This window comes from Gallinula chloropus (assembly GCF_964237585.1).
Source record: "Gallinula chloropus genome assembly, chromosome: Z".
NCBI lineage: Eukaryota > Metazoa > Chordata > Aves > Gruiformes > Rallidae > Gallinula > Gallinula chloropus.
In genome coordinates this window covers 39,458,307-39,474,287 of record NC_140089.1, presented here as the reverse complement: position 1 = coordinate 39,474,287, position 15,981 = coordinate 39,458,307, and the positions used below count along the sequence as shown (strand labels likewise).

Genomic DNA, 15,981 nt, shown 5'->3' with positions numbered 1-15,981 from the left:
AACTAAGGCTGCTTGTAGAGTTTCAGATCAACCGGGAATTCGTGGGAAAGCCAGAAGTTTCCTGATGCAATTGTTAGACTAATGTCAATAGTGTAAACTTTGCAGTGCCATGGCTATCTAAAAGGAACAGTGAATTTAATATCATCTAAAACAGTTCATGGGAAAAATAAGTGGAAAAAAAATCTTACCCACATTTGTGTATTTTTCAGATATAATAACTGGTAGTATAACTGCAAATAAGTCTGTTTCAGTTTTTTAAAGAAGCATTGCTGAGTCATATACCTTGCCCCACCTGTGAGCCACCCACAGGATCAAGTATACTTCAGACTATACTATATACAGACTATTCTATCTATTCTCTCATTTCAAACAAGACAATACTTAACGTTTGGTCAAAAAGCCATCTTTATTTGCAAAGGTATAGAAAAGATAAACATCAAACTTCTAATTTCAGGAGACTATTTGAGAAGGAAAAGTCATACCCTCTGTCCCACATGTCTTATTTACAGTAACTGAGCAATGTTTTTATGATTTGCTTGATAAAAGCATAGACATGAAGCAATATTCCAATAGAAAAGCCTTGGCCATAATAATTTGGGAAACTCTTATAAAAAGCATAGATGTTTAGACAAAGTGTAAATTATTATTCCCTCAGTTCAGGTAGGAGATTATGCAAAGAATCCAGCAATACTCCATATCACAGAACATCAGTTATGAGTCAAACACCACAAGAGCCCATAGAATCACAGAATAGTTTGGCCTCGAAGTGACTTCAGAGATCATCTAGTTCCCACAGCCCCACCATGAGCAGGAACACCATCCACTAGACCAGGTTGCCCAAAGCCCCACCCAACCTGGCCTTCAACACTGCTAGGGAGGGGGCAGCTGCAATTTATCCAGGCTCCAGGATGAACACACTCAACTCTCTCAGCCCATCTTCATGGAAGACAGACCTCTGATCACCTTCATGGCCCTCCTCTGGACTCACTCCAACAGCTCAATGTCTTTCACGTACTGGGGACTTCCCTCTGGTATGCGGATTGCACTACTCAACTTGGTGTTGTTGACAAACATGCTGAGGGTACACTTGATCCCACTCTCCATGTTTCCACTATGGGTGTTAAATGGCACTGGTGCTGTTACTAACCCCTGAAGAACACCACTGGTCTCTACTTGCACAATGACCATAACTCTTCGAGTGCGACCATCTAGTCTATACCTTATCCACCGAGTGGCACATCTCTTGAATCCATGTTTCTCCAGTTAAAGACAAGGATGTTGTGTGGGACAGTGTCAAATGCTTTGCACATGTGAAGGCAGATGATGTCAGTTGCTTTGTCTTTACTCACCAAGGTTGTAACCCCATTGTAGAATGCCACCAAATTTTCAGGCACGATCTGTCCTTTGTGAAGCCATGTTGGTTGTCACCAAACACCTTGTTATATGTGCCTGAACAGAGTTTCCAGGAGGACCTTGCTGGTCTCAAAAATGAGACTGACCGGCCTGTAGTTCCCCAGGTCTACCTTTTTTCCCCCTTTAGAAATGGGGGTTATGTTTCCCCTTTTCCAGTCCATGGGCACTTCACTGGGCTTCCATGTGTTCTCAAGTATGATGGAGAGTTTAGCCACTTCTTCTGCCAGCTCCCTCAGAACCTGTGAATGCATCTCTTCAGGCCCCATGGACTTGTGCACCTACAGTTTCTTTAAATTTTCTCAAACCTGATCTTCTCTTGCAGTCAGGGGTCGGGAGGTCATGCACATAGAGCTGCTTAAGAGTCGACTGTGGCAAATGCCAAAAGCCAGGACGCCCAGTATATGGCTAAATTACACTGAAACTAACAAACTCAGATTCAGCCATAAACCTTAGCAGCTTTAATTGTCTAAGCATTGCAGAGCATGACTAATAGTGTGTAAACAGTCAGGCAACTTCTCCCTTTTTTCTGTCCTAGAGTCCTGGTGTTAAATTGGTTTGGTTGTGCAGGACTCCAGTTTCAAATCTCTGATACAAGAATTTTCCTTATGACTTTACTCTCTCTGGGAAACGTCAATAGAGCAGCCTGCTCTGTAGATGCCACTTTCTCCTTTTCTTCTGTTCCACTTGCAACAAAAACATTCTTGTGCCTAAAACAGAGGGAGAATGACTTCAGAACCTCGAGATTATAGGGACTATTCCCTGAAAATGCAGGAAACTGGATCCTGATCTGTGCTATTTTTCGTTGCCCCATGACTCTTGATTATTTTGCAATTGTTATGTCAGTGTCTAGCATACAAGGTTTTGCTGATATCATGTTGTCATGGTTTAACCCAAGCCTGCAGCCAAGCACCATGCAGCCACTCACTCACTCCCCCACAGTGCAATGGTAGAAGAATTGGAAGAACAAAAGTGAGAAAACTCATGGGTTGAGATAAAGACAATTTTGTAGGTAAAGCAAAAGCTGTGTGCACAAGTAAAGCAAGACAACAAATTCATTCTCCACTTCCTATGGGTAGGGAGGTGCTCAGCATCCCCAGGAAAGCAAGGCTCCATCATGCGTAACAGTTACATGGGAAGACAAACACCATCACTCTGAATGTGTCCCACTTCCTTCTTCCAGCTTTCTATGCTGAGCATGACATCATATGGTATGGAGTGACATTTTGGCCAGTCTGGGTCAGCCGTCCTGATGCACCCCCAGCCTACTCGCTGGTGGGTCCATCAAGCAGAAAAGGCTTTGACTCTGTGTAAGCTCTGCTCAGAAGTAGCAAAAGCTTCCCTGATTTATCAACACTTTTCAGGACAAATACAAAACACAGCCTCATACTAGCTACTGTGAAGAAAAATATTCCAGCCAAAACCATCACAATTTTCAATGTTCTTAATACACTCACTTGAACACTGAGAACTCAGGGTACCTCCTGGAAATGTTCATGGACAGTAGGGTGCCTTTGAGTTAGGCTGCAGCCCTCAGCAGTCTAACTTTTATGTTACTTTGCCAATCCCTTAGGAGTTCACAGGTATGTTCTAGGAGGAATTTCGATGAAAAGTAATTTAAAAAATGGTGTTTATTTAAAACATTTTAACTCAATTATACTGAAGTTCTACACATAATTTATATGGGATTATGGCATAAAAGTCTGACTTTCTCACAGGCAAATAATGAAATATATAATATTTCAATCCTAAATTAGGATAGGACCCTTTCTGGTTCTCCAGTAACTATATCATAGACTTTCTTATTTCACTGACAGAAAAGACAAGTTAAAATAATGTTTACATCATCACCTCCTTAAGACTAGGAACACTTCCCTTATATAAATCCTGCAGGTATTCTTTTGACATTATTTTTCTTCATATATGAATGTATTTTTTGTTCTTCTTGAGCAAGTGTTTATAATGCACCAGGCAAAATGTATTTATAGAGAAAACAAGACCTGTCTGTCAAAAATGTCAGAGCAGTATAATCAGATTTCACAGACAAGGTGTTGTCCAAAGCCTCCACATTAATAACTACATCAAAGATTGACATGAATGCCATCCTGCCTATTGGTAGGTTATCTGTGAATGACTCTGCTGTTTAATGCAGCTGTTTCTTAAATACTGACAGGCTAGAAAATACAAGAAGCTGGAAAGTAAATTAAATAAAATAAATTCATTTTTCTAATTTGTCTACCTAGGCTCTCAAATGGCTTTTTCTCCTTTGCTAACTACAGAGTTTCACTGTAAATATTACTGATATCTCAAGGCCACATGGTGGCTTTTCTGCCTTGTGCACTTGCATTTTTTTAACGCCTATTCTTAAATATGAGTTCATCAAATCTGTCCATAATTCCAAGCTTGTACTATGGAAATTTTTTCCCAATTTAAAATTCTTCATGTATATACACGTCATGTATATACACACTTCATGTATAGCCTTCTGGGATATGCATTTCTTTAGGAAACATACATGGAAGAATTATTAAGCTCAGGAGATAGGCTTTTTAGAAAATGATTGAAAATATCATGGGGTGGAATGTTTAATTTATTTTCACTTTCAAATGTTGTAACCAAAAGTTCTTATAAATGCTAAAATAGTGTGAATGTCTTACTTTTCCAGCCAATTATGTAGCATAAGACATTTTCTTTCTGCATCTGCAAAAGGTTCACTCTGTTTTTCTGCGTCAAATCCCTATTGTCTTTTCTTCTAGCATAGACTTACGCACCCTCAGTATGCTTGCTAATAACACCAAGCTACATGGTACGGTTGACATGCTGGCGGACAGGGATGCCATGCAGAGGAACCTTGATGCACTTGAGAGATGGGCCCATGCAAACTGCATGAAGTTCAACAAGGTCAGGTGCAAGGTTGTACATGACTCAAAGAAATCTCAAACACAATTACAGGCTGGGCAGAGAATGGATTGAGAGCAGCCCTGAGGAGAAGGACTTTGAGTGTTGTTTGATGTGAAGGTCAACATGAGCCAGCAGAAAGACAACTGTACCCTGGGCTGCATCAAAAACAGTGCAAGCAACAGATAGAGCGAGGTGACTCTGCCCCTCTATTCTGCTATGATGAGACCCGACCTGGACTACTGCATCCACCTCTGGGGTCCCTGCTACAAGACATCGAGCTGTTGGAGCAAGTCCAGAGGAGGGCCACAAATACAATCACACGGCCGGAGCCTGTGTCCTATGAAGACAGGCTGAGAGAGTTAGGCTTGTTCAGCCTGGAGAAGAGAAGACTCCAGGGAGATCTTATAGTAGCTGTATGGTACCTAAATGTGTCCTACAGGAGAGATGGAGAGAGAGGGACTATTAACATGACCATGTAGTGATAGGATAAGGGATAATGTTTTTAAATGGGAAAAATGGAGATTTAGATTAGACATAAGGAAGAAATTCTTGACTGTGAGGGTGGTGAGGCACTGGCACATGTTGCCCAGAGAAGCTGTGGTGCCCCCTCCCTGGCAGCGTTCAAAGCCAGGTTGGATGGGGCTTTGGGCAACCTGGTCTGGTGAACAGTGTCCCTGCCCATTGCAGGGTGGTGGGAACTAGATGATCTTTGAAGTCCCTTCCAATCCAAATCATCCTATGATTGTATGATTCTGTATCTTTTCTGTGAGCATATATGTTTTCTCTCTTCTCAGAAAAGACTCTTGATTTACTTTATAATTTTTGCTCCTGATTGCTTTTTCAAGCTGTACCTTTTAAGCCCATAAAGGTTTGGGCAGATAAAATCCTGTCTTCTTTAATCACTGTCCCTCTTCCTTATTATGAACAAGATTTCACTTTGGCATTATGGATTTTTCTACATGGTTGTTGTCCATGTGCAAACATACACTACCGCTCGCACAGATTTGTGCATCAGTACTTTAGAGTAGCAAGGTTTTTTTTACAGAGAGCACTATGACTAAAAAGTAAACAGATATTTTCTGTTTAATTGTGTAATGTCTTATTTATACAATGAGAATTTTAGTTTTAAATATTTAACTTGTTTCTGGATTCTCTCAACTGCTTTGCTTTTTTTCCCTGTCTTTACATCACATCTCCCTGGTTGAATGCCATTATTAAAAGTTGTACCTTCAAAATAATTTATTCTATGTGGCATTCAAGAGAAAGATTAGTTTAAAAATTGTTCATTTGATTTGTTTAAAAATAAAAGAGCTAAAATGCATCTTTAAGACAAAACATGGAAGTTAAAGCAATAACGTCACACAAGCAGCCATGAGACAGTAGAGCAGCAGACCACAATTAATAATTGGTTCTTCTATTCAGAGAATAGAAATACCCACAAAAGATGTTTACATGAATCTCATCGATATACAAAGCTGTTAAAATTAATACTAGTGACAGCTGGCACCCCTAGAATTCTGCAGTTTAAAAAATCTCCTTGTGGGTGACACTTAGATTTTTCTATAAGCTATAGAGTGTTCAGGTTTTCTCTGGTGTCAACAAGTCTGTGCCAGCATGCACAATGCTGAGTGCTTGATTTAACAGTCAGAAACAATGTCAGTCTCTGCTAGATTAGGTGGTTATGGGACGTTTCAGTCTGTTAGGAATTGATCACTGTAATGCACAACTAGCTTCTTCCATATAGATCTTCATGTGACATGAGGGATCTCCTAATGAGTTGTGAATCTCTTTTTTCTAACTGCAATAAGGACATAAACCCACACAAAAATCTGTGTCAAACTGACTCAACTCACACTTCTCTATAAGGCAGCTGCTTCCATGCTCAGGACATAGTAGTCATGGAAAGAGTGAAACTGATGTGACATTGATCTGGACAGATATGTTTGGTGTGAAGGAGGAGGCATATGCATTTTTCCAGAGGGACCTGGACAAGCTAGAGAAGTAAGCCTGTGCAAACCTCATGAAGTACAATCAGGATGATTGCAAAGTCCTGCACTTGGGTCTGGACAATCCTTACTATCAATACAGGTTAGGAGATGATGTGCTTGCTGGTCATGAGCCACCAATGTGCACCTGCAGCCCAGAAGGCCAATTGCATTCTGTGAGCAGATGGAGGAAGGTGATTCTGCCCCTCTACTCTGCTCTGGTGTGACCCCACCTGGAACATTGTCTCCAGCTCTGGAGCCCTCAACGTAAGAAGGACATGGAAAAGTGGTGGATGGAATTTGGGTATGTAAGCTGAGAGCACTCTTCTCTTCTATCTGCTTATTGTTACTTTGGCTGTTGATACTTCAAGCCTGAGAACAGGCAGCCAGCAGGTGGCATGGAGAATGCATTTGTACACAAGAGCACCTTTGCTCTGCTTAGCTTGGTCTTGTATAAGATTTCAGCTCCTTCTAATGACTTTTTGCCTTTAAATCCCCATAGTCATTTTATTGTAGCGAATTTTGACTTTGTATACATAGAAGAAATTCCCCACTAGGAGAAAACAATAGGTTAAGAATATTGAATAATAATTAGCATATTAATGCTGAATAAGTTTTTACTGTATATATTAATCATACCGCTTTGCTGGATAAATATCTGTAGACAAATTACGATTTTCTTGTGTTCATTCATCATCCAAATATATGTTTGGCATTTTTCCCTGCAGTTTGAACTTGACCAATGTGCTATATGGGGGCCTATGCTTTGTGCTAAAAATAAGTGCTCTATTGATTGGTCATGAGGGTATACAGGAGATAACTTGCCTGGATCCTTTTCCTTGAGGATATTTGAAGATCAAGAAGAACACAGAATCTTTGTTTTATTAAAGATTGTCATCAGCACAGTGAATCAACAGTGTCAAAGTTTCTTTGTGTAAGAGTCAGCTCTCTAATAGACACTGTTCTTAGCAACACATGCTGTTAGTCCATGTTAGGGTTTTGCATGGCTGGCTTCTGGTGGAGGAAGGGGGCCTGCAGGGGTGGCTTATTCAAGAAGCAGCTAGAAGCTCTCTGCAGGCCCGACAGAGCTAACACCAGGGGGCTCAAGGCCAGAGTCATCACTGACCAAGGCCAAGCCCATCAGCAATGGACACAGTGCCTCTGGGAACCACATTTAGGAGAAAAAACAATGCAAGTAGCTGCTTTTTGCCCCCAGAGAAGAGAGTGAGAAGATGTGAGAAACTGTGCAGGCACCAAGATCAGTGAAGGAGGTGGGGGTATGAGGTGCTCCAGCTGCCAGAGAGAGAGATTCCCCTGCAGCCCGTGGAGGAGACCATGGTGGAGCGGGTGTTCTCCTATAGCCCATGGAAGACGACAAGAAACAGAGATCCCACCTGCAGGCTGTGGAGAGATCCCTTGCTGGCGTGGGTAGAGACATATGGAAAACACTGTGACCTATATTGGAGCAAGCTCCTGCCAGAGCCTGCAGCCCATGGAGAGAGAGGGTGGGGAGGAGAGAGAAGAGAGAGTGAGAGAGTGAGCAAGCTATTGAGAAAGAAAGACTCACGCCAGAGCAGGTTTGCTGGGAGGGCTTGTGACTCTGTGGAGGAGCAGGTTGGGGCAGCTGGGCCTGAGAGACTGAGACATTCTATGATTTTATGACTGCACTCCCCAGAAGTGACCCACACCGGGGCAGCTGTTGAAGAGCTGAAGGCCTGTGGTAAAGGGCTCATGTTGGAGAAGTTCATGAATGAGTGTCTCCCATGGTTGGGACCTCACAGTACATCAGGGGAAGGGTGTGAAGAATGCCCCCCAGCTAAGAAAGAAAACAACTTGTGAGGAACTGACACTACCTCTCTGCTCCGTCTTCTACCCCGTGCCACCCTGTGGGAGAGAAGGGAGAGAAGTCATGACTAAAGTGAAATCCAGAAAGAAGGCAGGGGTAGGGGGAGATGCTTTAAGCTCTGGTTGTACTTTTCATTATCCTATTCAGGGGGAGGGGGTGGTGGCAAGTGGGGGTGGTGGAGGGTGTGTGTGTTTGGCAGGGCAGTAATAAATTAGATGCTTTATTTTTCTTTTTAGTCTGAGTTGAGTCTGTTTTGCCCATGATGCTAACTCTGGAGCGATCTCTCCCTGCCCTTATCTCGACTTCTAAGCCTCTCAATATATATTTTCTCTCCTACCCAGATGAAAAGGGGAGTGATAAGGTGACTTTAGTGGCTGTCTGGCCTCCAGCCAGTGAAACCACCACAGTCCATAATAAGACCTCTAAAGTAGGTGTTCGTATGTCTATGCATGGGACATATTTATAGTCCGATTACAATATTCACATGACACCTTTCTTCCTTCACACTCATACAAAGTTTTTCTTGGTTCTTGAATATAGATAATTATGAAGAGTGCTGCTTCTTCTCCCTGGTTTATGTTTTTTTCCTGTCCTTCTCTTCCAAATGCAATAAATCTCTAATCTTACTTAAATTTCGACAGTCTCATTCTTGGTGTCATCACATGGTGTGCTCGTCAGGTCTAAGCATGGCCACTACATCTAATAAGGAGCTTTATTCAGAACAAATGTAGGATCCATATTACTAGTCACCAACCTGCAAGCAGCCAACAGATAAGGCTCTGACAGCTTGTGGTGTTCGGCAAGGTATGATGTTACAGTGGTATTAATGTTTCACACAAATTTGTGTTGTATGTATCCTGTTGTATTGTCAAAACTTCTGAAGTAGTCCATGAAAGAGGAATAGGTGGCTAAGGGATTTTTCTACACTGACAGTGAAAGGATGGAGCCCAGCTGCAGTGGTTTGTTTAATAACTTGAAACGTTTATCAGAGTTTGTCAAATTGCTCTTTATGTATAGAACCATCTTGGGTTAGGTTGTATTGAACATTTGTAATCATTATATGATTATTTAGTCATAATCTTATAATCCACATTGAACTATAATATAAGCAATATGAGGATATAAACTAAAATAATAAACCCTCTCATTGCTGCTCTCTCTTCTAGCTTGCTTGCTTGTTTCCTTCTAAATAATTACCAGTGGTAGTAATTTTCAGTTTTTCTTTGAAGAGTTAGCTGCTTATATTCTGCTCCCACTGAAGACAACCTTACTGTGTATTAGTTATACTTCTTCCAAATCTCTCTGTGATGACTGGTAGTAATGTGTAAAAGCAGCTGTGGTCTCTTCCTCTTGCGTGGACAATTTATTACACTGTGTATGAATCATCGTTGCTGCCCTTTGAGGACTGTTTAATGAGTTGGAATTTCAACAGTCAAATTACCTGTTACTCAGTTCTGTTTATTGGATCTTTATGCCTGTCCAATTTTTCATGCAACAAATGATTTATGTCCTTCCTACAAGACTTTTATTTAACTGAGTCAGTTTATGTTCTGCTTCCAGATCTTTAACTTTTGTTTCCAGAACAGTATATTCATCAAGCCACTGTTTTTCTCTCAGCATAGCAAAGGTTATACTTCAGTCCTTAAGGCCTCCCACTAAGTTCACAGGGAACTAGTATTCCTAAATTTTAGAGACTCTTTTTTTGCTACTTTTTTTAAAGTGGACATTTCCTAATAAGGAGTTACTTAAATCTCTTTTTTCAGTAGGGGAATAGATGTTAACACCAAAAGACAATGTTAACACCAAAAGAACAGGAGCATAACTTGAATGAGGAGAGGGAGGGCTGAAGGATCAGGCAGGACAAATATAATCTGTCAGCAAACTTGGTGATGGAGGAGCTGAAGGAGGACACGTCATCTATTAAAACCCTTCATGTTAACTCTTACAGAATTATAATGAAATTTTACAGTGAGATCCTATAGAATCTTAAGGTGATCCTCAGCTTTACTTTCATTCCTCATCACATTCCTTATGGTTGTGCTATTGCTTCCTTACTCTCCCTCTCTTTTTCTAGCACTTGTCTTTTCTGCACTTATCTTTTGTGTCCCAGATGGAATATCCCGCTCTCCTCCCCCCAGGCCGTTTTGCCTGCCAAGATCTCACATCTTTCAAATTCCTCTCTAAAACCTACTTCATCAGGGAATTTTCACTCCTTATCCAAGCCAGATGCCTTTCTTGCTTTGAATATTTTTTCCATATCTCTCTTGTCTGTCTTAAGACCTGGATATCTGGCAGTCGGGGATTATCAGTAATTTTCTTTCTTGAGACAGAATGAGAATTCCTTGCAGCTTCACTATTTGGCTGAAATAGCCTGAGGGTCCTTTAGTCCTGCTGTTGCCATTCAACAGCTTCCCCTCTTAAAAAAATAGTGCCTGGGCAGGGAAGGGGGCAGGGATATCTTCTGTGATGGCAAGACAATGGCTTTAAGGATTTCCAAGTCTCTAGAACTTGCTTTTCTATACAGTGCAAAACTGCTTGAGACAGATCACTTTCCCAGAAGACTAAAAAGCATCCCCTTGGTCATGCTTTTAATAAAATTAAAGGTATGCGTTCAGTCATGTTGAGGACAGAAATGTAGTTCATTGGAAAAAGAAGTAGTTCCACTCAGATACTCTGGGATTTTGCTGTAGGTTACTTCCTCAAACACCAACTGCCTTGGAGAACTATATGAAAAATATCACCATTTCAATCCAAACATAAAATAGAAATTTAGCAGTTTCTGCTGACCATAGCTGTTGGATTTCAGGAGCTTTGAAAGGACACACAGCAAGTTAACTTCGGTTAATTTTTATTCTCTGTGAAATGCTGACTACAACTTCGCAAACGTTGTAAGTAATATTTACATAGAGGTCAACTATTGCTCTTCTTGTGTTTCATCCCAGTAAATTTCAGTGGTGCTGCTTTGATATATAGAAAGACCAACACGATAAGTGATTCAAGTCCAGAAAGAAGGGGACGCTGTATTACCTGTGTAATATTTACAGAGTTTAAATCATCATTTATCCCTGCCCAGACTGGGTGATCACAAGCCACTGTACCCATGTGCAGATATGTTGCAAAGGTGTAGTACAGATATTTCACCATCAGAAGGAATCTTTAGCATTAAGTGCACACGAACACTCTTAGTTGTGAAATGAAACTACTGTACTCACAGGCACTGTGTTTGTACTAATAATGTGTGCATCATGGTGGGAAATGTACTCCTCACCCTCACTACGAGTTAGAAACCATGTACTTGAGGAACAAAAAGGACCATAATCTGAAATTCTTCTGGGTTGGACACTTTTGCTATGCAATGTGAACTAATGTGGTTTTGTAAGGTAAACTCTACTGGACAATTTATTAAGTCCATGTTTGCCTCCTTCAAACACATCTCAAGTGCTTTAGGCAAACGTACACGTAGTGAGTTCCTTAAATTTACTAGATGACAAAAGAAGTATCTCTCTACATTGGGAACAATTGGGAACAATTCTCTCTACTTGGGAACAATTTCAGAGTGTCATCAGATTAACCCAAAGCTGTATTTGGCTCGTGTTTCAGCTTGGTTGAATGACATTCTTTGCTTTCCTTTTCCTTTTCTTTCTCTTACCCTTTTTCATGTGTAATATACACATAGAAACACTTCTCCAAGTCAATGCTTTTGAAAAAATAAGAACTTAAAGTCACTACTAAATGCTATATTTTTATCACACTGAAACATTTGATTTGACAAGACTATCACCACCACCACCGTAGGAGACACTGTCAAGTAAGAACTAAAATAGATTTACGGTATTTCTGAGGACAGTATTAAAATATCGTAGGCAATGTAAAGAAGAATACATATATTCATGCTAGGGTTGAGTCGATCTTTCTTCTATACCCCTCTAGTTATATTGGGCATTCCCTTTCCTTGGGCTATATTTCAAAGTCAGTATTCGCTTGTGATTGAACTTGCAGGCAGCATAGCCTGGTAGGATGGGATATGCAGTCCTATGCTGCCAAAGGACATTGTGATGAGATGACAACCAGCCACCCACACAGTACACACTCAGAGGAAAGTTACTTCAGACTAGTCCTAGTCTGCTACTACGAGCTGTATGGTTGTTAGTGGTTGGATGACACCAGACACAGGCCACCTGTGTGCCTTCTGGCTTAGTGGCATTGAAAAAGTTCACAATTTTGCAACCCTGTATCAGTCTTCTGCATGAACCAAAGAAGGTAAGTGGGAGATGATCAGGAATATCATTTCAGAAGTGCACTCCTGATTAAAAGCAAAATGCAAATGTACACTAACTGCCATTTGTCTTTCCTGTTGTCCTTTGAGACTTCTATAATTGACAGCAAAAGCAGAGTTTGGACAGTAGAGGTAGACCCATACCTGCTCTACGAACTGCTTTTCATCTCTTTTTAAATTTTTAATCTTATATTGTATCCATGTTTTCTGTAATACTCTAGTCATTACAACTTATAAAGGCAGTCTGATTGTTTTGCCATTCATTTCTTTGCAGCTTATTTCTATATGACCTTCCCCCACTTTATTTGTAATTTATTTTTATTCCTGTGCGCTTTTTTTGCACACTTTCCTGTGCTGAACAATTTCTTTTTATTACTGCTGTAATAAATTTTTACTTTTGATTTTTTCCTTCTTCTATTATTTTGTTACTTCTTTCTTGATATGGGATCAGGATTTGGCTTGTTTAACAACTATGGCTAATGGAATTATTTCAGAGGGCAACTGCGTTACATTTGGAATTGACACTTTTCAAGAAAGGATAATGGAGAGATATACCTGTGCCACAAATCTTATGTCCAGTTCTTAACTTCATGAAAAAAGGCATTCAGAGAACAGTCATAAGGTGAAAGCATGATCTGTGCTTTTTCTTGAGGGAAAGGATGGGGGGGGAAGAGGAAGAAGAATAAAATAAAATTTAAAAAAACAAATGAAAAAATCCTCTTTCTTTTCAGTATGGTGCAAATTTTCCATACTTGCTGCTTAAAAATTTTCATTGTGCTATGTTCTAACTAAGAGGCAGAGCTTGCACGTAAGGTTCTGTGTAAGCCTGACTCTCTCTAACAAGAAATTAATTGCGGCTCTGAATCCAGTCCAGGGAAAATATGACCCTGTCAGTAGTAGACTATGTAATTGATGTATTTGGTGTCTGCAGACCACTGTCCCTAAGCATATCTGGTGGCTGCTGATGGTGAGTGGCCATCCAGGGAGATGATGGCTCTGCTGGCAGAGAATTGTGAAACGCTGAAGCTGCACAGACAGAGATGTTTGAGATTGTTATGATTGGCTTGGGACACGCATATCTACAGAAAGACTGTATGAAAATAAGCAACTATATGAAAAAGAGAGTTTGAGGAAAAAGGATGAACAGAAACAATGGACTAGAGAAGAAAGTGGAAGGAAAGTATGCAAGTTTCAGGTGCACGAGTACAGGAAAAATGGACTAAGCATAAATCACAGGATTTTGCCTTAAAGGAGATTGCCTTCCCTCACCTCCCCTTCTCTTCGTTATCTTCAGTCTTTCTTGTTCAACTCTGTTAAGACTTCTTTATATACCAAATGCTTTTTAAAGCCAAGTGCTGGCTCTTTACAAATTGTCCGTTGTTCTGTGTGTTCATATTTTTCCATTTATAATAATGTGAAAGAATTAGGGACTTTAGTCTCTATATAGCTGATACATAGTATTCTTCTGGTGACCTAGACACACCATTGAGACAGTAGTGCCTCTTTAAGGATATAAAACATATGCTACAGAATGCTCAGGATTAAACCAGTGTAATAGAAAAGACTTAAGAAAGGAACAATATTAGGATTTGAAGGTGGATTTTAATAGTTTAATATCTGGATTACATTTGTGTAGTATGATGAACAAATTCAGTAGTCTAAGAAATGTATCTAGCAGAACACTATTACAGTTTTTGAAAAACACAGAAAAGTATCTATCTGCTAATTACTCATAAGTGCTTTTGTTAAGGCCACATAGAAAAGAAAATGCAAAGACAGCTTGCCATCTAATATTTAGAAGAGCACATAAATTCAAACTTTACCTGTATGATATACTGAAAAGAGTACATTTTCGTAGCACTAGAGACATTCCACTGGCAACAAAACAGTTATTTCTGAACACGCATTTCAAAATTAGTTAGCTATGTACTGGACATTTAAGTTTCCTTTTCTCAGTTAGTCACATTAATGTTTTCTACATTATGCTTTATACTGTTAATGTAAGCAAGTACCTCTTATACAATCAGAAAGCAAAAAGATTAATGAATAATTTGGGACATAGAACTTTTCAAACAGCCTTTTCAAATTCATTTGAAGATGCTTAATTCTGCACCTCATGCAGCATTACGAGTTCTTCTGTGGGATTTTGATTGTGACAGTCTTAACTTCTGTGTATTCATGAAGGCCATATTCTCCCCTAGATAAAAGAGAACGAAGAGTAATATTTATGCTAATGCTTTTTATATGAGTTATGTCCTGGATGGGATTTTCGGTGGTGCTGTACAATTGGCCAGATGCGCCACAAATATATTGGACATATTCGTAGGACATCTGTGCAGCTAGACTGCTGTTGGAAGCCTTTTGAAAAGCTATAGCAACTGCCTCCTAAGAAAAGTGGGAAAGAGAACAATTTTCATCTCTGCAAAAGAATGGCATTTAATCAATGTAGTGTGTTTCTAAACTGGGTTTCTGTGCGGAAAATCAGGCTCATGTTAGGTCTTCATAAGCATGCCCAATGACTTATTCACAAAGGTTTTCCTCTGATGTCTCCAGCGTCAAAGAACAGATGCTTCATCTCAAGTAAATGGGGGACATAATGAAATCTCCTAGACAGTGAAAAACACTCTCATGTCATTAGCATGATTCCACTTTTTTGTTTTATATGATGAAATGAAGCTTGTTTGTATGCTTAGATGTTTTACATCTGACTCAGTAAAACCTATTTAGACATAATTGATTATTTTATAGAACAGGGGTTTACTACTTTGTAATGTTACCCAGTTCTCATTGCCACTTTACTAGGTGCATATGTATGCAAAGCAAAAATCTGCTCAGGACCCTCATGCTGTTTTTCTTCATTTTTGAAGAGGCATTCTGTTAGTACAAATATTCAGAAGGTTAATTCCCAATTGTATTATCATTCCAAGAATTATACAAGGAATATTGCTCTGGAATTCAAGGAAGTAAATGGCTTGACACACTGACTTCCTGATTATTTCAGTACAGCTATTTCATACATATTTCCACCTGTCCTAAAATTTGTTGCTAGATCTTTACAGTTTTTTTTTCTGTGTCTGACATCTATCTGGTGCTGATTCCTTCATTGCCCTTCAGCAGAAATATTTTTTTTTATCGCTCCACTAATTGTGATTTTAAATCAAATATCAGGAAAAATTTCATCTGCTCAAAACCTTAACTCCTTCAAAATTCACTGTTTTAGAAAATGTTAGTCTTTATGATAAGATGTTGTTTTCATGTAAATGCTAGCAATTAAATCTCAAAAAATACTTCTGCAAAAGGCTCTAATTCAGAATTTATGATGTCTCAATTCTTTGGCACTTAGCAAATGCAAAAGAGTCCTTGATAGTAATGGCCTAATGTACTGGGGTTTTTTTTTTCATTTTGATATTTTCTGAAGCTCTCAACATTGGCATAACTCTGTTTCCTTTGAAGTCAGTGGGAGCTTTGCCATCAAGAGCAGATTGAGTACAGTGATGAGCAAGCATGAAAACCTTATCCTTTGTCTCTTAAAGAAAAGGAAAAAAAAGAAAAGGAAGTTCTGA

General features: G+C 39.7%; 1 protein-coding gene across 1 annotated transcript in view; it reads right to left on the bottom strand.

Annotated features, from left to right (window-relative positions):
* Positions 1–14,000: 14,000 nt before the first annotated feature.
* The window catches only part of ALDH1A1 (aldehyde dehydrogenase 1 family member A1), a 34,974-nt gene continuing 32,993 nt past the window's right edge, over positions 14,001–15,981 (bottom strand). The window contains exon 13 of the mRNA XM_084277869.1: positions 14,001–14,615. Coding sequence (XP_084133995.1) covers positions 14,543–14,615 — 73 coding nt within the window. The 3' untranslated portion in view covers positions 14,001–14,542. The remainder of the gene's footprint in view (positions 14,616–15,981) is intronic.